Source organism: Paroedura picta, chromosome 2 (assembly GCF_049243985.1).
Source record: "Paroedura picta isolate Pp20150507F chromosome 2, Ppicta_v3.0, whole genome shotgun sequence".
NCBI lineage: Eukaryota > Metazoa > Chordata > Lepidosauria > Squamata > Gekkonidae > Paroedura > Paroedura picta.
This window is the reverse complement of record NC_135370.1, coordinates 103,061,788-103,086,671: the sequence shown is the minus strand read 5'-3', so window position 1 is coordinate 103,086,671 and position 24,884 is coordinate 103,061,788. Positions and strand designations below refer to the sequence as shown.

The 24,884-nt window shown below is 39.6% G+C and overlaps 2 protein-coding genes across 3 annotated transcripts in view; one reads left to right on the top strand and one right to left on the bottom strand.

Moving 5' to 3' along the window:
- DNAJC24 (DnaJ heat shock protein family (Hsp40) member C24) overlaps positions 1-14,427 on the top strand; it is a 115,499-nt gene extending 101,072 nt beyond the window's left edge. The window contains 1 exon segment of the mRNA XM_077321959.1: positions 13,543-14,427. Coding sequence (XP_077178074.1) covers positions 13,543-13,560 — 18 coding nt within the window. The 3' untranslated portion in view covers positions 13,561-14,427.
- IMMP1L (inner mitochondrial membrane peptidase subunit 1) overlaps positions 1-24,884 on the bottom strand; it is a 44,030-nt gene that overhangs the window by 15,419 nt on the left and 3,727 nt on the right. For both annotated transcript variants that reach the window (XM_077321957.1, XM_077321958.1), the window contains exons 2-4: positions 17,421-17,552; positions 16,847-16,935; positions 14,447-14,570 (exon numbers count right to left, since the gene is read on the bottom strand). In XM_077321957.1, coding sequence (XP_077178072.1) covers positions 14,447-14,570; positions 16,847-16,935; positions 17,421-17,552 — 345 coding nt within the window. The remainder of the gene's footprint in view (positions 1-14,446; positions 14,571-16,846; positions 16,936-17,420; positions 17,553-24,884) is intronic.

Here is a 24,884-nt window from a genome sequence, read left to right as displayed (position 1 = left end):
CAAAGTATTATTGAGCTCTAAGGTGCTTCTGCACTCAAATTTAATTTTGACTGGAAAATTTACTATTCCTAAAGATTCCTTGTTTCAAACAATATCTTTAACCCGCTCCTAGCGGAGCGGATTAAATAATCGGCTAAGGGCCCAAAGGGTGGACCCTGTCTGTGATGAGGAAGGGTGCTCATAGGGTGCGAAGCGCCTGCCGATTGGGCCCTCCGAGTGTCAGTCCGGCAGCAAGGGACCAATTGCGAGCCGCCGACAGCAAAACAAGTGTGCCTATCTGCTATCCAAAACAGCTGCCAGCTGATCCATGATTCAAACCAATGGGATAATTTAGTTTGTTACCCAGATTGTGCCCATCACTAATCCTGTCTACATGCCTTTTGTAGCTGTTAGAGTAGTACATTTAGAATCTAGGTGTTAACTGTCTTAAGCAGGATCACAATGTTTGTTAACACATACACACAAACCCCTCACAATACTTTAAAATTTTAATTTGAAGATGTCTTAGTATAAACAGCTGCCTGGCTGTTGTGGTGCATATCTGAGAAATTGCCACTCTATACCCCCCAAAGAACCTTCTGTTCTTCAAATACCAACTAGTTGGTGATCCTTAGCCCCAAAGAAGTATGTCTGGCTTCAACCAGGAACAGGGTATTTTTTTTCCTGGTTCCCACCTTTTAAAATGAGTTTCCTGAGCACATCTGGGCCCCAACAGAACAAGTGTTGTTCCACAGGGCCTATAAGATAGAGCTTTTCTGCTAGGCTTCTGGTTGGGGCCAGTGAAACAGATTACTGCCCCCCTTCCACATAGCTACCTCTGGACTGAAATCTAGTTCTAAGAGAGCTGAGCAACATAATATTTGTCTGCTGTTGTTGATATTGTTTATGTTAAACAATTTAATTTTTTTTCGTTTAACCCTCGCTTGATTGTATGCTTTTGATTAGTATTGTTGTTTACATGTTGTACACAGCCCTGAACTAGTACACTGGGAGGGTGGTATAGAAATCAAATTAATAATAATAATGCAGAGGCCTGACCATAGCAATTACATCAGCATCCTGCAGAAGCTGGTACTAGGGTTGTGCATGGCAGTGGCCAAAGCAGCCGTTCCAGGCCGACGCAGCCATGGGGGGGGGGGGAGGGGAGATGCAGGCACTGGTGTGTCAGTCACTCAGATTTAGTGGTTCCCAAAGTTGTAAACTTTCAACTGAACCGCACCGAAGAGCTTTGAACACAAGAAAATAATGTGATTATGCTTACAAACAGATCTGATGGGGACATAGGAATGTAGCAATTCAGAAAAGAGATATAGAAAGCACAGCTTTCTTAATTGTGCTTTGAGGTACGAATTTTGAGGCCTCTAGTTATCATTAAGATTCCTTTTAAAGGATAAATTTTAAAAAGTCAATTAAAAAAATCTGGAGCATGCATATAGTTTTCAAGTGAACTACTGTTCTGGCTTGTTTTCAATAGGGTATTCTTTTGTTCTGGCCTGATTTAATGGTGTGTTTTAATGGCTGTATGGTTTAATGTATTGTTTTAGTTGTAAGCTGCCTCGGAACAGGTCTCTAAAGATTTGGCATTTTCCCCCTAGATAAATGCAATAATTCAAATACCAATTGTTGCTACTGAAATATGCCAAAATGATCTTTGATAATATAAATTATATATACAAATTATATTAAATTTTAATATAAATGATATTTCTCATTAGTGATTTTAGAATATTTACATGTCTGTAAGCATACTACCTCCTAAGGAAATTTGAATGAAGGAGGTATCTCCTTGTTTAGTTTTACATCGCATAAGTAATGAATTGGCTTGAATTCTAAATACTAAGCTAAATGTAACAAACAGCTGAATAAGACTTGTCCTCCAATGGGCAGACAAACCACTTAATCTTTAGGCTGTGTTCATTATAGAAAAAACCACAGGATGAAAGAAGCCTGTCATCTCAATGAACTTCACTTTAGCGCAAAGTAAACATTTTTCTTCACATTTGCTTTAGCCAAAGCATTAGCAGAGTGTTGCAATTGATTATCAGTAGAGTGTTGCTGAGAAATGGAGTTGTCTCCAGGCTTTTTATCACCAGGATGTGCAAAAAGCAGGTTCCTGATTTACTGCTCTTATTTAGATGATGAAGAGGCATTACTAGATCCTCCTTCTGTTCAAGTGAAATAAGGACTTAAAGCATCTCAGTGTCATAGATCTATAAAGTGGTTTATCATGATTTTCCTGCTGGCTTTTTCAGTTTGTAAACAGCAGCTGCACAATTGGAACATATGCTAATATACGACAATAAAATACTCGTGAACTGAAATAAAATTCTATTTAAACACTCAGGATTGGATCCAGCATGGCAGAATAATAAGTCTGCTGGCAGAATAATAAGTTTGCCAGATCAGAGGGGACAATTTTCACCATTTGACGCACCCACTGCAGGCCCAGAGCTCCGTCACTGGGCATGTCCTGAAACCCAGAGTCAGAGATTAGATAGATACAACAGAGTGAAATGCAGAGGAGAGGGGAAGCAAGAATGTTCCATCCCTCCTATTCAGGTATTCTGAAATATGAACTGTGACTGATTCACTTAATGCAATGGTAGACTGGTGTCAGACTAGGACTGGGGAGACCTTTGCTTACTATGATACTCATAGTACATATACACTCCTAGGTGTATCATAGTAAATAAGAGAAAGGAAGGAAGAGTAGACATGAAGGAACTGGTTTTGTTGGTGCCATAATGTGTAGTTATAGCAAAAGAAGCTCAGAGCATAATAACAAACTGGGCTCATCTGTAATACCAGTAGAGACAGACCAAGTGTCTGATGCTTGTGACACAAATAAAGTAAGAGGGGAAAAACATATAAATTAACAATGAACTCCTCTTATAGACAACATGAAAAAGTTGACTAACATATGCCAATTTTCAGAAAGTTTCATATGTTAATTCATGACCTCCGACCTCTAGAAATGTCTATTCAAAAAATATTTCAATTTTTCCCTAAGAAATTATCTCGATTTTATTGCTATGAAACTCACAATTCTAGGTCCCTTCCCTTTCCAAGCATTTTTATATTGCACAGAAATCCACTCCATTTAAATCCAACAATCTCAATTTCACATCCCTTAGTCCAGTCTTACCTGATTTTACATTTGGCACATTAAGCCAAAAACATAAAAGAATATTGTTTTTGTTGTACTGTTTGAAGAGACCCTATGTTTCCGTACATTTTTCTTCAGTTTGACCTTTTAAAATCAACAAACAAAAATGGGAACACATCCTATTAAAATGTTTTTAAATCTATTCTTCTGTCAGTAAATTAAATGGGGAAGACATTAATACAATATTGGCATCGAGCCTGTAAACATCACAGAAATTGAAATGCTACAGCAGTATTAACCCTACTACATTAACACTACACATCTTATCCTATTTAATCCTGAAATAAACCTGAGACTGGAAGCAATGTTCCTGTTTCATAGAGCCTGACACAGCTATCCTCACAACAAAGGAGTAACATATCAAACATATTATTCACTCCAGGGATCAACCAAGAGAAGGGAAATTTGTTTTCCAAATATAAATCTAAATAATTAGAATATCATAGAATCATAGAGTTGGAAGAGGCCATACAGGCCATCTAGTCCAACCTCCTGCTCAACGCAGGATCAGCCCTAAGCATCCTAAAGCATCCAAGAAAAGTGTGTATCCAACCTTTGCTTGAAGACTGCCAGTGAGAGGGAACTCACCACCTCCTTAGACAGCCTATTCCACTGCTGAACTACTGACTGTGAAATTTTTTTCCTGATATCTAGCCTATATCGTTGCACTTGTAGTTTAAACCCATTACTGCGTGTCCTTTCCTCTGCAGCCAACAGGATCAGCATCCTGCCCTCCTCCAAGTGACAACCTTTCAAATACTTAAAGAGGGCTATCATGTCCCCTCTCAACCTCCTTTTCTCCAGGCTGAACATTCCCAAGTCCCTCAACCTATCTTCATAGGGCTTGGTCCCTTGGCCCCAGATCATCCTCGTCGCTCTCCTCTGTACCCTTTCAATTTTATCTACATCCTTCTTGAAGTGAGGCCTTCAGAACTGCACACAGTACTCCAAGTGTGGTCTGACTAGTGCTGTATACAATGAGACTATGACATCTTGTGATTTTGATGTGATGCCCCTGTTGATACAGCCCAAAATGGCATTTGCCTTTTTTACCGCTGCATCACACTGCCTCCCCCTTCAAGGATCGCTGCCTTGTTGTGGCAAGGGGGCTTGCGTAGTTCAGTGAAGCTATGAGCTATACCGTGCAGGGCCACCCAAGACGGACAGGTCATAGCTGAGAGCTCTGACAAAAGGTGATCCACTGGAGAAGGAAATGGCAAACCACTCCAGTATCTTTGCCATGAAAACTCTATGGACAGTTCCAATAGGCATAACGATATGACGCCGGAAGATGAGCCCCTCAGGTCGGAAGGTGTCCAATATGCTACTGGGGATGAGCAGACGGCTAGTACAAGTAGCGCCAGAATGAATGAAGCGACTGGGCCAAAGCTGAAAGGACGCTCAGTTGTGGAAGTAACTGGTGGCGAAAAGACAGTCCGATGCTGTAAAGATTTTTATTCCATAGGAACCTGGAACGTCAGATCCATGAATCAAGGTAAGCTGGACGTGGTCAAACAAGAAATGACAAGACTGAACATCGACATTTTAGGAATCAGTGAACTAAAATGGACAGGAATGGGTAAATTTAATTCAGATGACCATCAGGTATACTACTGTGGACAAGAATCTCGCAGAAGAAATGGAGTAGCCTTCATAATCAATAAGAGAGTAGGAAAAGCAGTCTTGGGATACAATCCCCAAAATGACAGAATGATCTCAGTTCGAATCCAAGGCAAACCATTCAACATCACAGTGATCCAGGTCTATGCCCCAACCACTGCTGCTGAAGAGGATGAAGTTGATCAGTTCTATGAAGCCCTACAACACCTTCTAGAAGCAACGCCAAAAAATGATGTGCTTATCATCATGGGGGATTGGAATGCTAAAGTAGGAAACCAAAAGATAACTGGGATAACAGGCAAGTTTGGCCTTGGAGTACAAAATGAAGCAGGGCACAGGCTGGTAGAATTTTGTCAAGAGAATACAATGGTCATAGCAAACACTCTTTTCCAACAACCCAAGAGACGACTCTACACATGGACATCACCAGACGGTCAACACAGAAATCAGATTGACTATGTGCTCTGCAGCCAAAGATGGAAAAGTTCTATCCAGTCAATAAAAACAAGACCAGGAGCTGATTGTGGTTCAGATCATGAGCTTCTTGTTGCAAAATTTAGGCTTAAATTGAAGAAAGTAGGGAAAAGCACTAGGCCACTCAGGTATGAACTAAATCATATCCCCAACGAATACACAGTAGAGGTGACAAATAGATTTAAGGAATTAGATCTGATAGACAGAGTGCCTGAAGAACTATGGACGGAGGTTCGCAACATTGTACAAGAGGTAGCAACTAAAACCATCCCAAAGAAAAAGAAATGCAAGAAATCAAAATGGCTGTCTGAGGAAGCTTTACAAATAGCTAAGGAGAGAAAGGAAGTGAAAGGCAAGGGAGAAAGAGAAAGATACACCCAACTGAATGCAGAATTCCAGAGAAAAGCTAGAAGAGATAAGAATGCCTTCTTAAATGAACAGTGCAAACAAATAGAAGAAAACAATAGAATGGGGAGGACCAGAGATCTTTTCAAGAAAATTGGAGATATGAAGAGAACGTTTCATGCAAAGTTGGGTATGATAAGGGACCAAAATGGTAGGGACCTCACAGAAGCAGAAGAGATTAAACAAAGGTGGCAAAATTATACAGAACAACTATACAAGAGCGAGCTTAACATCCCTGATGACCACAGTGGGGTAGTTACTGACCTGGAGCCAGACATCCTGGAATGTGAAGTCAAATGGGCCTTAGGAAGTCTGAGCAATAATAAAGCTAGTGGTGGTGACAGCATTCCAGTTGAACTATTCAAAATCTTAAAGGATGATGCAGTAAAAGTGCTACACTCAATATGCCAGCAAATTTGGAAAACTCAACAATGGCCACAGGATTGGAAAAGGTCAGTTTACATTCCAATCCCAAAGAAGGGCAATGCCAAAGAATGTTCAAACTACCGCACCATTGCACTCATTTCTCATGCTAGCAAAGTTATGCTCAAAATCCTACAAGCTAGGCTCCAGCAATATGTGGACCGAGAACTTCCAGAAGTACAGGCAGGATTTCGAAGAGGCAGAGGAACTAGAGATCAAATTGCCAACATACGCTGGATCATGGAGAAAGCTAGGGAGTACCAGAAGAACGTCTACTTCTGCTTCATTGACTATGCTAAAGCCTTTGATTGTGTGGAGCACAACAAATTGTGGCAAGTTCTTAAAGATATGGGAATACCAGAGCATCTTATTTGTCTCTTGAGAAATTTATATGCAGGTCAAGAAGCAACAGTGAGAACTGAACATGGGATCACTGACTGGTTCAAAATTGAGAAAGGAGTTCGGCAAGGCTGTATACTGTCGCCTTGCCTATTTAACTTGTATGCAGAGCACATCATGAGAAATGCGGGATTAGAGGAGTCACAAATTGGGATCAAGATTGCAGGGAGAAATATCAACAACCTCAGATATGCAGATGATACCACTCTAATGGCAGAAAGTGAAGAGGAACTAAAGAGCCTGTTGATGCGGGTGAAGGAGGAGAGTGCAAAAGTTGGCTTGAAACTCAACATCAAGAAAACAAAGATTATGGCATCCGGCCCTCTCAATTCCTGGCAAATAGATGGGGAAGAAATGGAGATAGTGACAGATTTTATTTTCCTGGGGAGGAAAGCTATGGCAAATCTAGACAGCATCCTAAAAAGCAGAGACATCACCCTGCCAACAAAAGTGCGTTTAGTCAAGGCTATGGTATTCCCAGTTGCAATGTATGGCTGTGAAAGTTGGACCATAAGGAAGGCCGAGCATCAAAGAATTGAGGCTTTTGAACTCTGGTGCTGGAGAAGACTCTTGCGAGTCCCTTGGACTGCAAGGCGAACAAACCGGTCAGTCCTAGAGGAGATCAACCCTGACTGCTCTTTAGAAGGCCAGATCCTGAAGATGAAACTCAAATACTTTGGCCACCTCATGAGAAGGAAGGACTCCCTGGAGAAGAGTCTAATGCTGGGAGCGATCGAGGGCAAAAGAAGAAGGGGACGACAGAGAATGAGGTGGCTGGATGGAGTCACTGAAGCAGTAGGTGCAAACTTAAATGGACTCCGGGGAATGGTGGAGGACAGGAAGGCCTGGAGGATCATTGTCCATGGGGTCGCGATGGGTCGGACACGACTTCGCACATAACAACAACAACACACTGCCTGCTCATGTTTAGCTTACAATCCACAAGTACCCCAAGGTCTCGTTCACACATAGTGTTACCTAGAAGCGTATCCCCCATCCAGTAGGCATGCTTTTCATTTTTCTGACCCAGATGCAGAAGTTTACACTTATCTTTATTAAATTGCATCTTGTTCTCATTTGCCCATTTTCCCATTGTGTTCAGATCTTGTTGAACTCTGTCCCTATCTTCTGGAATATTTGCCAGTCCTCCCAATTTGGTATCATCTGCAAACTTGACGAGTAGTCCCTCCACCCCCTCATATATAATACTTTATATATTTCATAAAGTATTTTATATGACTTGATGATGCATTAAAGTAAGTATCTCTAATACTGAACTGTTAAACATATTTATACATGATGAAAGCAGCTATTTAGAATATTGGTAAAGGATTTTATGCACAAATATATAACTGAAGCTTAATCCCCACAAGATGGAAATGCTACTGATGAGTAGAAGATCTAACCTGGGGTTCAAGGTCTCACCTAGGGATGTGCAGTAGAAAAAAGATCTTGTTATCTTTCAGATCTGTATTTTGTAGAGGGCACAAGTATTGGCATTCCAGATTAATCAGATTCCAAATGCTACTTTGGGATCCACATTCAGTTTTTTTCCCCCCAGGATCCTGAAGTTATTCAGGTCTGTTATTTTCTTTGGGAGCACCTTCTATGGGGATAGAGTGGTGGGTTGTTGTTGGTTTTTTTGGTTTTGGGTTTGGGTTTTTTTTAGCAAATGTCACCTAAACTACAGTACCGTTAGTGAAATCTTGCTGGGTTACCTTAAACCAATCACATAATCTCAACCTATATCACAAGATTGTAATTATAAGGATAAATTTGAGACACAATGTAAAATACAGGTGGGCATCTGTGCTGGTATGAAGTAGCAGAACAAAGTTAGAGCCCAATGGTACCTTTAAGACCAGCAAAGTTTTATTTAAGGTAGGAGCTTTCGTGCACATGAATACTTCTTCATCAGATACCATGAAATAATAAAGCCAAGAAACTCTCTCTACTGCAATCCAGGCTTTCTTCAAAATCTGCGTACCCTTATGTGTGGGGGGACAAGGAATATTTCAATTTAGTAATAAATCCTCACAAAATCTAACCCCTTGCTTCCCACACCAGTTCATTAATCATCTTCTAAAGCCTTCCTGATACATTTCAGCTTGCCTTTCCTGAAGTTTAGATGAGTGTGGCTTGAGTGGCTTTTTAGTTTAGAAAAATATTACTAAGGAAGAACATGATAGATCTTTACAAAAGTATGTATGGGGTGGAGAAAGTGCTCAGACAACTTATTCTTCTTTTCCCTAAGCAACAGAACTTGCGAACAACCAGTTATTTTAACTATTAGTAGATTCAGTTCAGACAATTCTTCACACAATGCATCATTAACTTGTGCCACAATATTTAGTAATGACCATTATCTTAAATCTCTTTAAAAGAGGATTAGGCATATTCAAAGAGAACAGGTCTCAATGTATGGCTATTAGGCATGCTGTTTCGTGCCTGTTCAGGCACGAAACTCCATGTTCAGAGAAAGTGGACTGCTGAATATAAATTGCCAGGGGATATAAACAGAGATAGGCTTGGGACCTTCACCCCAAAGCAACTAGCTGGCCAATGTGGAAAACAGGATGCTGTTTAGCCATGGATCTGATCCAGCAGGGAGCATGTTTTTAAGATACTTTCCCCCTGATTTCTGTAGGCTTTCATCCTTTTTACACTGATACATCTTCAGAATCCATTCATAAATTTACCCATTGTGAATCCTGTATGTATCTACCACAGCAAAAAAAAGCCAGTGATCTGAAAACACACTGCTAAATAATCTCTATTCTCCCCCCCCCCCCCGCCCACAATCAGTACATAGGCCCATTATGCACAGGGGGGATAGCGCGCATTCAGGGTGGAATGGCGGTGACTAAAATCACCGATAACGCACAGAGCTGGCTGCAACCGGCCACAGATTTGGTGCATGCCGCCGAAAAAGCCGCGTTAGCGAAACGCGGAAGAAAGCGCAGCTTCTGGGTGACTGGGGCACAACCCAAAGCAGCGGCGGGGTCGCCGCGTGCATAATCGGTTACTCTGGGTTTTGCCACCATTGCGTCCCGTCCATAAGCGGTTTGCTTCGCTTCTTCCCCCTCCGGGTTTTCCATGCGACTTGAAATCACTGTTTCGGTGGCCGTGCATAATAGGCCATACAGATGACCTCTGAAACCCAGGCAAACAACTTTTTATGTAGACTCTAGGAAGGCAAGGAAATGATTATAGCCAGATGTTATTGTGTCAACAAGAACTGTATGGTGAAATGTTCAAAAAGTTCTCAGCTTTGAAATGCCCTACCCTACACCCCTTTTTCATATATTCAAACTATTCTTTCTTTCTTTCTTTCTTTCTTTCTTTCTTTCTTTCTTTCTTTCTTTCTTTCTTTCTTTCTTTCTTTCTTTCTTTCTTTCTTTCTTTCTTTCTTTCTTTCTTTCGCAGATTTGTCTATTCAGGTCTTTCTATTATTATTATTGGTTTATATTTTGAAAAAAACAGAAAAGAAGCATGAAATATATAATCTTAAACATTGATAAAACTTGCATAATATTATTGTGTGTTATATAATATATACTAATATTTACTATAATCTTTGTTGGTATCCATCATTCTTATACCTTAGTAGCAGTTCACTGGTTTCCAATAAGATCTTATCATGAGAAAAAAACATTTAAGAAGCATACAACAATTCCAATACATAATCTAAATTGAAGACACATAATAGTTAAAAAGTATCCACCACATTCTTCATTGTTCTAAGGACTCAAGGCAATTTTCATCTCTAAAATATTACTGTTGCACAGATAACCTATTTGGTTATGTTGGACATCTAATTATCTGGTTATGTTTACAAGATCAAATGGGGAAAGAGTTGTATTTGGAGCCAATGTCTTCAGCCTGTTGTGTCAGCTGACACCTACTGGCCAAATTAGAGGCTGGATCCAGTCATGTTTGAATAGAAATGTAAACTCATAGTGTAAATCCACTTGAATAAGCAATAACACAAGATATACTGGGATGGATCCAACTACCCTCCAAGTAGCCTTCCTCAGTCTAGCCCAAGTATCCCTCCTCTAATTTAAGTGGCTCATCCACTGAAGGAAGAGCCATTTAATGTGGAAGGTTTCAAACTAGAGCCAGAAGTAGAGGTGGGGTATAATAATAATAATAACTAAACTGTTCAATGTGTTGGTAGGACAGGTGTAGCATCTAATCCAATACAATACCTCCAATTACTTACAGTGTCTTGCAAAACTAGTACACATGGAAACCTACTGGATCCAGCACTACAAGTGGTGAGTCCCTTATTGAAATATTGCATCTAACTTAGATGATGTTCACTCATCCTGGACCTAATATACTAGAAATAAATATGTTAAAATTCCAACTCACTAACCTGCCAGGAAGGCAGCTCTGTCCTCAACTACTTCTAATTTACATCTGTTTAAGACTGGTAGTATTTACAGTAAGTAAAATTTTAGTCTTGTTTGCATAACTGCATGATCTATCTCACTCCTTCCTATGACAGAATATTTTAGATTTTTTAATTTTTGAATGCAATCACCCAGTCCAAAACAAGCAAAACTCCCCCAATTTTCTGCCAGAGCCAATTTGTAACTGGAAAATGACTTTTAAAATTCATATTATTATTACTATTACTATTACTATTATTATTATATATAGACCACTGTTCCTCAATTAGGTTTCATGGTGGTTTACAACATAAAATAATTAAAACACAATAAAATCCCCCATAAAATCCCCCAATTACATCATACATTAAACATCATACATGCGGCAGTGGTCATAATTCCAGTCCCAATATCCCCTATGTTCAGCATTCAAAGAGAGTGGGCGCCAATCCAATAAATCTAATATAATGATCTCGATGTTAGAGATCTCAGTACTGGAGGAGATCCTCAGATGGACTAACGGGACACTGCCCTGGCCTCAACCATACGCCTGGCAGAAGAGCTCCATCTAGCAGGCCCTGCGGAAAGCTAGTAACTCCGGCAGGGCCCTTAGCTCTTCCAGAAGCTCATTCCACCAGGTTGGGGCCAGGACCGAAAAGGCCCTGGCCTGGATCGAGGCCAGGCAAATATCCCGTGGGCCCGGGACAACCAGCAAATTCGTACCCGCAGAGCAAAGCGCTCTGCGGGGAGCATAAGCAACCAAGCGGTACCGCAGGTAGAGGGGACCTAGGCTGATATAGCCTTAAAGGTCAATACCAAGACCTTGAATTTGACTCGGAAACAGACTGGTAACCAGTGCAGATGACGAAGCACCGGCTGAATATGGGCCCTCAAAGGTGTTCTAGTGAGGACCCTAGCAGACGCATTTTGGACCAGCTGTAATTTCCAAATCAAAGACAAGGGCGAGTTACAGAAGTCTAATCTGGAAGTGACCGCTGCGTTGATCACTGTGGCCAGGTGTTCCGAGGACAAGTAGGGTGCTAGTAGCTGGGCTTGGTGAAGATGGAAAAAAGCCGTCCTACTTTGGTAACCTGAGACTCCATAGAAAGGGAGGCATCAAATGTCACCCCCAAATTCCTGGCAACTGGTGCAAGTGTTAATGGTGTGACATGTACACCAAGGAAATAACCAGCTGCACCAAATGAAATACTACCAAGTCATGCATGATCACTTGTATTAAGATCTTTCCTTATTCCCATTCCAAAAAACATAAAGAAGAGCACCAGAAAGAAAATGTTTTTGACTGCTAGGTAGATTCATTCAGTTTAAGTCTAAAATGTAATAAAAACTATGTTCAAAGTTTGCTGAACAACCCTTGAACACCATTTATTGCACATCAGGCTACAGCATTTAATACCACAATGCTATTTATAAAGGAAATTCTCCAAGCTACTAGTAGCTGGATGAGTGTGCTTTATTCCCCTACACTGACCAATGAGAGTGTGCACATTTAAGTCAAAATTCACAAAGACAGTGCTACAATGAGTCCTGTGGGCACTTATTTCTACCATGGGAATTTATTCAGCTGTCCCAGGTCACAATTAGCTCACAATTTCAGCTTTTATACCACTCCCTGCACATCTAGAATTCCTTAGGTATTATTAGGTCAAACTAATAGAGGTATTTGTCTGTTAACCTGGACACCATACCCTATCTTTTTCTGTGAAAGCTCCATGGCAAGTGTCATGTTCACCTCTGGCTCTTGCCATGGTTGTCTTGACCCAGAATCCTCCTGGAGCAACCAAAGGGCTTCCTCTCTCACATCCCCCCTCCTCAGTTCTCAAGCTTTCAGGGCCATCTGTCCGCCTCTCATATTCTGAATATTATGGCTGCCGTTTCCTGCCTGTAGGTGTCGTTGTTAGACACGTGTACCTTTAATGATAAGGTAATGAATCCTGTATAAGCAAAGGCTATGGGAACAAATGGTGTGTGGGGGGAAGGGTTGACTTTATATTTGTTCCAAAGTTCTGTATGTTTCTAACTTTAGCAACAAAACACCCCATGTAGCTGTTTGTAGTCTCTTCAATATACTACTGCGTTTCATTGAGGACTTTGAGATTGCCTTCTTGGGGTGAACTGCCACAGAATATGATAGCAGGGGCCACCTCACCCAGCTTCTTCCAGCCAGCTGCCCCCTCCCCTCCTTCAGCTGAGACCTTTTATTCTTCTCCTCCAGCCATTCCTAGTTTCTGCTTCCCTGCTCCTATTTTCAACTAGGCATTTCCACTCAAGGAGGCCTTGACCACAGAGGAGTCCAGGAAAGGGAATTAGTATTCCTCTAACTGCTCCTCTGTGGTCCTCTTCTCAGAGAGTCCTATCTGGCTCTCAGCTTTGCAACTGGAATACTACATTCCTTAGTGTTGACTCACTGCCCCATTTGTTCTCTCCCAGGAGTAGCCGCCCTGGGCTGGGTCCTGACTTTGCTGCTATCCAAGTATCACTTTCCTATTCCAAACCACAATTAAAATTGGGGGAAACTATAGACATCTCATTTGTAGTGCTAGGCATACCCAAGTCAGCATCTCCCTACTTTATGTAAGCTGGTAAGCATGATTAAATTAGGCTTTCATGTTGTTGTTGTTGTTTGTTTGTTGTTAGGTGCGAAGTCGTGTCTGACCCATCGCGACCCCATGGACAATGATCCATTGGCTTTCATATGTGGATGCAAAAGACGATCATAAGACCAATTTTACAAAAAGAAAAAAATGTATAAGCAATGCTTCAGCAACAATTGTTTAACAATATATGAGCAAAGGAAAATAAAACAAGTCGGTAAATGATATCCACTCTCTTTCTATCTGAGACTTACTATAATGTCCTGAATAATTAAACTTATTATGATGCCCTGAAAAACTAAACTAAAGTCTGTTCATACTGGATTTCAAGAGCAACATGGCTGACCTGGATTTGGGCTTACAGGACAGCACTCACAGCACTCCGAAAAATGGCATGTCTATTTTTTCCTTGCTTGGGCCAAATGATGGAACTCTAAGAGCATTTTTCATCTAGCTGCACAGATGTCTTACAATTATAGTAGACTGAGCTCACAGAGAAATCTAGTTGCCATGTAAGTATACTGCATCTTCTCCATAAAAAAATTATCTGATGACTCATGAAGAAGAAGACGAAGAGTTGGTTCTTATATGCCGCTTTTCCCTACCCGAAGGAGGCTCAAAGCGGCTTACAGTCGCCTTCCCATTCCTCTCCTCACAACAGACACCCTGTGGGGTGGGTGAGGCTGAGAGAGCGCTGATATCACTGCCCGGCCAGAACAGTTTTATCAGTGCCGTGGCGAGCCCAAGGACACCCAGCTGGTTGCATGTGGGGGAGTGCAGAATCGAACCTGGCATGCCAGATTAGAAGTCCACACTCCTAACCACTACACCAAACTGGCTCTCTGAGAAAAAGTTAGTAAGAAGTTAAGATAATTAAAATATGTTGTTTAATATAAAAATGTGCACATTTTAATCCAATGCAAAAAATAAAAAACAATAATACTTACATAACTGTGGATCTTAAAATTTGAAGGACCACTGGTACAGATTTTATCTCCTTCCAAGCCAATTACCCTTTTACAGATATTTGATTTTGGATCACTTGGGTTTTTTGCAATGACAATATCACCTCTGAAAAAAACATTTGTAAGGAAATGTCAGTATAATCAATATTTACAGGATAAACCTCCTTCAAAATACTGGTGGCTAATCTTTATAGAAACATCCCTACATGCTCTTCCTAGAAACCTGATTTAGTGGAACACATTCTGCTCTTTTGTGAGCAGCATAACCATCTCAGAGAATGGTCCATATATCCACTCATGAGGATGAACAAGATTCACGATTCCTTGACAATAGTGCGCTTTCTCTTATTAGATCATGACTCTCAAGTTGCCTAAGATATTGCAAAATTCCTCCATAGGATTTTCTCCAAATGAACACAAATGCTTTGTTGTGGTTATGCCAATAAAGGTCTTTGACACATCTCAAAAGTCATCTAACATATTGGAGAATGCCAATTTAGCATAGCCATTTACAGGCATGGTGGTTTAACCTGCTAGGTCATGGACACACAATGCTTAAGAAAAAGGAAAGAATGTAGCTCTGCATTCTATGCCATAGGTTTTTACTGCCCTTCTGCCCAGGCCTGCCATATAAATTTAAAAATTAAGTAAGTTTACCAACAAGATATTCTTTCATCACCCAATAATATGGAATTGAAACATGTGGTTATAATCCAGAGATGTGAGATAGGGAAAAGTCCTGCTCCAGAACTTTTTTCCATGTAACAGGCATTAAATATCAGCTTGATATTTGAGTGGATATTTAAAAGAGCCAAGAATTTTAGGTTACAAGCTTGCACCTGGCAACTAGAGCAGCTTTTCCTGTCCCCTACCACTGTCTACCATAACATGTGTTTAAATTGTTATCCATCAGCAATATGATTATAAATACATGCCATAAAGCATAAAGCCTGAATTTCATGATGGTTGAACACTATGTACATATTCACTGCTCTACAAAGTGCCAATAAAGTGGTCTTTGGATAATATAATAAATGGGAATTACAGCATTTCTGGAAAGAATTGCTCTCTGGACTTGCTTCCTGAAGATAAACTCGAGTTGCCCATTATAATATATGGCAAGATAATTTAAAAACATCAGAAGTCATACAGTATGGCTGCTTTGCAGAAATCAATGGTGATGGACATGAACCAGTTCATGAGCCAAAATTTGGCACAAACTTGGGCTGGTTTGTAGCCTCCAAACCATTGTTCATTGTTCCCCCAAACATTTACTGGACTTTTGCCAGGGTGAGTTATTTGAGCCATTTAAACCTAACAGCTGAACAGAGCTGGCTGCTCCTCAATCTGTTAGGTTTAAATGGCTGTGAATTTGGTGCGGCCTGGTGCTATTGGCTGTGGTCGGAATAGGGAAATAGATTCGTTTTACCTGTTATTGAGGACTATTGTTGTTGCTGTTTTATGGGAGTTTTATTGTTTTATTGTAAACTGCCATGAGCCAGCTGGGTTCGGGAGTGGCAGTATATAAATTCAAATATGAATAAAAAATAAACTATTTAATCTTCCAAGCAAGGGAAAGTAAAACAGCTTGGAAGCGGGGGAACCAAAATTGGTGAAATGGCAGTTAGCCATTTAAATCTAACACCATGGCAGGTCCACCCATCAGCTGTTAAATTTAAATGGCTTTGAGCCATTTAACCCATCCATTTGAGCCCACGTGAACTTTTTAGCTTGGTGAATCCACTTTATGCGATTCCCCAGCTAGCGCTTTAAAATAGGGGATGTAGCTACCAGTTTGCTACATGGATGCTTGATTTTGGCAACCTAGTGCAAAACACCAAAAATATGGTTTCTGCAGAAGGTAAGCATTTTACTATATTTATGGCATGCATATTTATGGCCCTAACAGATGAAATGGTTCACAGCTATTTCAGCCTACTGTTAGTAGCTATTTAAACATAAAAGCGTGGCAGGTCCGCTCATCAGCTATTAGGTTTAAATGGCTACAAGCCATTTAACCTTTCCCAGATGATCCCCCTTCTTTCTCCCAAATATCTGAATTGAACAGTTCACTGAAATTCCAGTTCAGGGGCCACCCTGAACCCTGAATTGTAATTTTTAGGTTTATGTCCATTTTTATAAATCAATACATTATGGGTGCTCAATGTTTGCATTAGTGCTAAAATGCATCAAGAAGAGAACAATTTCTGACATATATAAAATGCTAGTAGTTACCTTCCTTATCTAAAATAAAGTAAAATGGGAATTTATGAATAATGTTAATGCAGTAAACAAGAATATATTTTAAAAGAAAAGACAGTAAGCAACTGATTGTAGAAACAACACAATGGAAAATTGCAGCTGGACAAAATAATAACATACTTCTGAATGGAATAAAAATGGCAACTGAGATTCTCAGAAATGACAATATCTGAATTCTGAATTGTAGGCTCCATTGAAGGTCCTGAACACTAAAAAGCAAAAAGAGAGAGGACAATTAGTATTTGCAAAATAGCTTGCCAAATACAATGTTTAGATAGACTATTATGTTTACAGCATTTTCACATGGGATATGGATGTATGGCTGATAAGATGTATGGCACTTGCCACATACATTCCTTCTCCATTTTCTAATTCAATCTCACTCAGTTGTACACAGAATTCTTGGCAATGGATAGAGTGGCAGAGACATAGAATCCAAATCTGGGCATTCCAAGTTTTGTGCTGTATTTGTGAAGCTACAAGTGTTTTTCAGAAGCTAAACTTTGGCTGAAATTTAGGTGATACACTGTTTGCTATCTTAAACAATGGTTAAAGGAAGCTCAAACTCTATAACTTAGAACATACAAGAAAGTTTTAATTTTCAGTACCCTGGAAAATAACATGCTGAAAAATGACTTGTTAATATTATAGCTGTTTCATTATTATAAAGCTATTATCAACTTTGTTAACTCACCACAACAATTCCACCAAGATATTCAAAGGCACAATGAGCTATGCACCCATACTGAATGGTGTATCCAAGAAGACGAAAAGTTTTTCCCATGACATCTCGCAACATAGCAGTGTTTTGGTTATGCAGCTTATCCTGGTTTAAGGGAAGATAATGTCCTTTATATTATTTCTGATCATAATGCTTTTAAAATACACCAATTTAAAATATCAGATTTTTTTTCAAAAGTCAATCAAGATTCAAATTATTTTTAAGAGGAAAAATAACAAATTTGTTATCTATTTTTTCTGTTTTATGTGAATCACCCTGAGCCTTCAGGGAGGGCGGTATATAAATATAATAAATAAATAACTAATAAATACATAAATTCATTCAATTTTTTAAATAAACACAAAAACCAATCTGCACACTAATTTAACTGATCCTTCCAGTTGTGGATAACTTAAAACGTCCCCTTTACTCAGAATGGCATTCTTTGCACCAAGACACTCCAGGTACACAGTAGACACTGAACTGGCAAAAGTTACAAAGGCTTCCTCCTAATATATTACTTCATTTGTTATTTTTACATATTGATTTTTTTGGGGGGGCATAGGGTCTTGGCTTAATTTGTTCTGTCATCTAAATGGCTTTAATTTTCTGTTTTTATTGGGATTATTTGTTCAAGTTTTTAATTTTCTTTGTAAATCACCTGATGTCATATTGAGAAGCAATCAACACATTCTGTACACAAATAATAAATTAAACATTGTTATCATAACCACCTACACTTAGCTGTTCAAATTAAGGTATGACATTCTATATTGCTGGTTAAAAGCCATATATGTACATTTAGATACCATCTTTTCAAAGATATACTACCAAGAGCAAAAGAAAAAATGCACATTAGCAATTCCCTTTATAAGAACATATTTCTCTAACGCTAATGGAAGTTGCCATATCTAAAAATAGGATTTCTTAGTGGACTCATCATGTTAGTAGGTTGAAGTCAACTTATGACTGATAAAGATTATATCTTTTTCTCTTCTGTCCATTCATGCTAATAAAACCCACAGGGGAAAAAGAAATGTTTATTTTTAAAATGTTAAATGCAACTGGTTCTAGGAGAAAACTTCTTGAATTTAAATATTAATTGAAGACTTAAAATTTTATTCTGAGCATAAGCTTTCATGTGTGTGCACACTGCTTCAGAGCAACATGTCTACCCATCTGAATCTTTCTTAAATATGAATATTAGACCTTTCCAGCTCACTGTGCCTATTCCTGTTTTTTTTTTTTTTTTTTGGGGGGGGGGTTGATCTACAAGCACTGGAATCAGGTTGGGCATGACTGTTTCACATATCTGCCCTCCCTGTGCATTTTCACAGCTACAGAATCAATCTAATTTCTGCCACATGTGCCTTCAAAAATAAGGATTTTTAAGGGAGTATTGTAACAATAGGCTTAGGAGGTTCTCTCAATTTCCTTTATATTTAAAGTTAATGTCCAGCTCATTCTCTCAGAGACAGGCATTTTCCCTTATATCTCCATGATGGAAGGCATTAGAGACTTACTTTTTTGAAAGCTGGGAATTCAGAAAACCTCCTGAGCCTATTGTTACAATGCTCCAATGATATCCCTATATCTTAGTGACATTTCTAAAAAGAAAGAAACAAAAGATCATGCCTTTTCAAGGAGAGAGAGGAGAGGGAGTAGTTGAACAGTAGGCTAGAGATGGGTGGGAGTGAGACAAAGTAAACCAACAGAAACATTATGCTTGAGGAAAAATCCAATTCAAAATTAGTTTCCAGAAAAATGCTAGAGTAAAAGTGGTCTCAAAAGAACCAGAAAAAATAGGAAAAAATTAAAAACTCCAAGTGAAAACTAAAGGTATAAAAAATATATGCAGACATCAAATGGCAAACCAAAACAGTATGGGGCCAGAATCGACCCAAAGAAGAAGAAGGAAAAAAAACATGCAGATGACAACAGAAGCAACAGATACTGATAAGGTTCACAAGGAAAAAAAATTATTAGCTTTCCACAGTCTTGCCCAGCTATCTAATATTGTTTTTTATACTTGATATGTAGAAGGATAAAAGATAGAAAGTTCTCAATAACAGATAAATGTCAAAGTTGACAAAAAAAGTTGTTAAAAAGCTGCTCTTGATTTAAAAAAAATTTTTTAATTTTCTTCCTATTCAAAAAGCAATTTTATATGCCCCGTGAGTCTTCAGAATATGTTTAGGTCCAGTTATGTAAGCAAAAGGCACTTTTGCTTCGAAGCCTCTCACATTAGCTCCACAGAGTATCCAAGAGCCCCCAAAGACATAGCAGAAGATTGGTTGAGAAGCACAGGGGTCAGCAAAGTAAAGGTGAGGCAGGACTCTACAAGCAGAACATCACTTGTAATTCATTGGATCCAGCCCTCTATGCAAGAACCAATGAAGGATTTATCAATTTGCTATCAACTAGTACTACTCGTAGAACTATTTCTGTAAGATGATGCAGCTGCTAAAAATGACATATATAATCAGTAAACTTTAGTCAATTATTTTCCTACTTGATGCATGCAGGTCAGGAATAGGCTAAGGAGCACATGTAATCTGAAACTGGAACAGCTGTATTTTGAGCTAATTACACCTTCAACCACAGTTTATTCAGAAGCCTAAGAAAAAGTGTAGTCCTTTAATCAACCCAGGAAATTATAAGAGTATGGGCTAAACCCTTGGTGTCAGAGGGCAGAATGTTGTGAATTTAAAACACTTTCTGCAGGTGATACAAGCAAGACTGAATGTCTGTAGATCAGTGTCATGTGACAGGTGTGAATTAATGACCACAAAAAAAATCTAGCAGGAAGCACAGTTAGTGTCCCTTCTAAAGTAATTGCCAGAAAGTCCTCAACTAGAAAGCAATTTGAGCCCAAAATAAATTACTTAGTCTTCTTAGATGTTATTCAAACACAAGATTAATACAATTAAAGAGGCTAAAATCAGGAAGGAATTGCATGGGAAAATATATACATAAGAATGTTTTGTTCAGGCCCAAACTAATTTAGAAAATTCTTATTACCGTATTTGCCGGCGTATAAGACGACTGGGCGTATAAGACGACCCCCCAACATTTCCACTCAAAATATAGAGTTTGTTACATTACATTACAGTACTATGGGCCACTATGGGCAGCTATGTCTATCCCAACTGAAGTGCACCCGGCGTATAGGACGACCCCCCCACTTGGAGGCATGTTTTTCAGGGGGGAAAAGTAGTCTTATATGCCAGCAAATACTGTAAGTCTCAACTTAGTCATAAACTGAAAAGTTCTAAACTCCTCTTCTTCCTGGTTTTCAGCTCTTCATATCTTTGTATATTATCCAATGTTGTGTAGTCATTAGAATACAGAACCGGGATCTGAGAGATCAAGATTCAAATCTCCCCTTTGCCATGGAAGCCTGACAGGTGACCTTGGGCCAATCACACATTAACCTACTTTACAGGGTTGTTGTGTGGATAACATAGGGGACAGGATTACACTGTAAGCCACTTTGGCCCATTGGGGGAAGACGCAGGGTATAAATGAAGTAAAATAATAATAATTTTTTTTTGATTACTAGTAACCAGAACAATATGCAGAATTTCATGTCACAACATAGATGCATACAGGACATAACAATATTGGCTGTTTAATGTTCAGTTCATGTCCTAATAACTCCCAGCAAAGAACTCATCCTTTTCACTATTGACATGCAAGGTGATATTTTCATTGAGCTGTGTACTACAGCTCCAAGACTTCCTTTCCTCTGTCTCCATCAGTTTGGACTGCACCAATGTATATTTAAAGTTTGGATATTTGTGTATATCCTTACACTTATCTATACTATTTTCCATGTGATTGCTTATCCAGTGTGGAGAGGTCCTCCTGGAGCTCTATACAATCTGCCATAGTTTTTACCATTCTGAATAATTTGGTATCTTAAAACCTGTCCTTCACACTGCTCACCCCCAATCCTTATCCATTGTTGTTCCTCTATATATTTATGAAACAGCCTAGGGGGTGGGACATGTCTGGCTGTCCAAGTTAGAATAGGACCAATCACGGTGCAGCCAGCTTTGCTCTGATTGGGTCTTCCCCTGCAGCTCCCACCCTCCGTTCCTGGACTCTAGCCTCTTTGCTCTCAGATGCCTCAGTGCCTAGAGCCAGCAGCAGGTAAAGGGAGAGGGCCCTGGGCAAAGAGTCATGGTGGAGGGCCTCCTAACGAGGGCCTCTTGGCCTGCTAGGCTGGGCCTGCTGACAAGGGCCTCCTGGCCTGCTCACTTCCTGCTAAGGAGCTCTGTCCTGGCCCTGATAACGAGCTGCCCAGCCCCTGCCTGCCCCACTTGATCTGGCTGCAAGCTGCAGCCCAAAACCACCTTAAGCTGCCTGGCCAGGGGAGGGGACCCTTTCGAGGCCCGTTCTTAGGAACGGGCTTTGCAGCTAGTTGTAAATTCCAAGTACCAATTAAATAGCATAGTACTGATCTTTGTGGGACCCCAAAGAACTGCACTTCATAGTGAGAACTGTACATTTTCTGTTATAAAGAGAAAAAGTGCAAGGAGAGTGTGGTATATAAATAATATTAATTAATTAACCAATCAGAAGCAGCCTCAGATTTCAAGTTTCAGCAAAAGAATTGCTGGGATAGGCAGAAATACAGTAGTTTAGCTCTGTTCTCAAAACTAACCTTCCATCAGCTCCTTTTTACACCACAGTAAAACAATATCTTGACCTTTCTGGGGTAAAAAGCAGCTGAGAAAGGCAGCTATTTTTGAACAAAAAAACAATCAGTGGTTCTTTCTTGCCATTCTTTTGCTGAAACTTGCAGAACTGGAGATTGTATTGCATTAAAAAGGCCAAAAACATCAAAGAGAAGAGACACACAGCTGCATCTAACTTAACTATTCTGAATGATGACTGCGTCAATCTCCATAGACGCCCCATCCTGTGTCTTTTTAATCACTAACTGTGGATTAGTATTAGAAACCAGGGTTGAAATTCCCAAGTACAGATTCATATATTTCCCATCCAACACAACCACAACTGGGGGTTAGACAATGGTAAAGAATTAGTTATCCATAAAATCATATCATTTTATCTTAAATCAGCCTCATTTGAGTTTGATTGTATACATTCAGTCATAATAGAGAAATGGACGTCTTCAAAGGGTATTAAAGGGTTTTGTAATTTTAATGTATCATGGTTTGATGTATAAATGTTTTCTGGTTTTATTGCATGTTTTTAACCTATTGGTTAGGTCTTTGGGTGACTAAATTTAGTACACATATTTTAATTAATAAATACCATCTACTGCTTTAGTAACAAAATGTTTATTCCTTTCTTTTGAAGTTAACAAAGTCCTTCCCCTTGGAATCAGGGTCCTTAGGATTTTCTGTTAGAAACAGAAAACAGAGTGGGAGTGATAGAACATAAAATAATTCTGGTAGATTTCACACAGGGCTTTATAAAGGAAAATAAAAAGAGACTAGTTTACTGTCGACTGTCCTAAAAAAAAAGAGAGAGAGATGGAGAGAGAGAAAATGATATCCTTGAAGCAATAAAGGAGATCAAGCTACCAGGCCAAATTTCAGTAGGCAGAGATGGACTGAAGGAAAGGGTGTGTGGGAAGCACTGACAGAAACACCAAAACAGATGCAGCAATGAATACGAAAAATCTGATTTTAGTTGGTATCTAAATGCCTGAAACATAGAACAGTATAGTATGGTCCAATCTCAGCAGAGCTCAAAAGCTAGGCAGGGTTGATACCTGAATGGCAGACCACCCAGGAAGCCTCAGCATAGGAAGACAAATGGCAAACCATCTCTGCTTCTCACTTGCCTTGAAAGCTCCCTGCTGAGATGACCATAAACCAGTTGCAGCTTGAGAGCTGCATATATGCCTAAAGGTCTGGGAAGACAAATTAATGTATAGATGTTTCAATAAATACATAAAACGGTGAATAATTAGAGCAGAGTCCCCTAACAGTATTTCACTTAGGAAGTGCTGGGCTTTTCAGAAAGTAGGTAAGTCATTGTAAGACAAGGCTTGTCTCTGGCTGTCCTCATTGAAATAAGCCAAGCAACAATGAAGGTACACAGTGTAATATTCATCATTCACAAAAGCAAAACGCAACACTGTGTTGGGCAAATATTATGGCTTCTGACATTTAGAAGATTCATCAGCCTATGTAGAAGAAAAGGATTTTTCCTGTTATGAAGCTTTTAGGCTTGAATCCCGTTAAGGTAAAAACTTATCTTGGTAATATTCTGCTGACTATTCACAGCTTTGTACTATGTTGTCATTATTGGTGTTGTTTTCATTTTCTAGTAGAGAATCGTGTTTGAAGTACTTCCTTCACAGAAGAAAAGTGGCAAAGTTAATTGGCAGACTGAGGAAGAGTAATCAAAACGGACTTTTTATCCAGAACTCTGTCTTTGTACTATTATTATTATTATTATTATTATTTGGATGCCATTCTTTATCTACATTTGCAACACCCAGAATTGTCAGAATTGACTCTAAGGAGTCAATTGTTTTATTACAATTATATGTTAATGTGGCTTGGAGAATGTTTCACAACTCTTAACATTATGTGGCTGCTCATTGAAATAAAGTCAGCTAGGTGTAGTGGTTAAGACTCTTGACTTCTAATCTGGAGAGCCAGGTACGATTCCCCACTCTTCTACATGCAGCCAAGCTGGGTGAGCATGGGCTAGTCATTCCTGTTAGAGCTGTTCTCACAGAGCAGTTTCTCTCAGAACTTTTTCAGCCTCATCTACCACACTGGGTATCAACTGTGCAGGGAGGAAGGGTGATTGTAAGCTGCTTTGAGACTCCTTCAGATAGTGAAAACCGGGGGTTTTCTACTGGAAAATCTGGAAGACTATTAGCCAGTGTGATTAGTAACTAGGGTTGTGCACTTCAGCTCGGTTCAGCCGCTTCGGTAATCCCTGAAGCCCAAAGCGACATAAAGGAGGCTAGTGCCACGGCACGGAGAGCAAAGCACATACCCCTACTAGTAACCAGGACTCTCCGTAGCTAGTGTGTGGTTCCATTCTCCCTTAAGGCTTTCTTTCTTCCCAAGGGATGTGAAGAAAGAGGTATTCTCTTTGGCTCCCCTCCTGCAGAAACCATTAGAAGTTTGGCTCTACCTCCCGTGGCAACTAATTTTTTTGGTAATACTAAGTACCTACCTCAGAACTGCAAAGATGTCCACAGAATCAAAAGGGTTGGGGATCCCTGATTTAGAATCTTGCACATTAAACTACTTGCGGTTCATACTAATATTCCTCCATTATAATAAGACATTCATTGCTAGGATACAATGTAATAAGTGCTCCAAGGAGTACTGATTCAATTAACATAACTTCCCAGACATCAGAATCCCATTTCTTTCAATAAGGGACAGTGCACAGTAATTGATTTTATAATTTATTTTCATTTACTTTCTACCA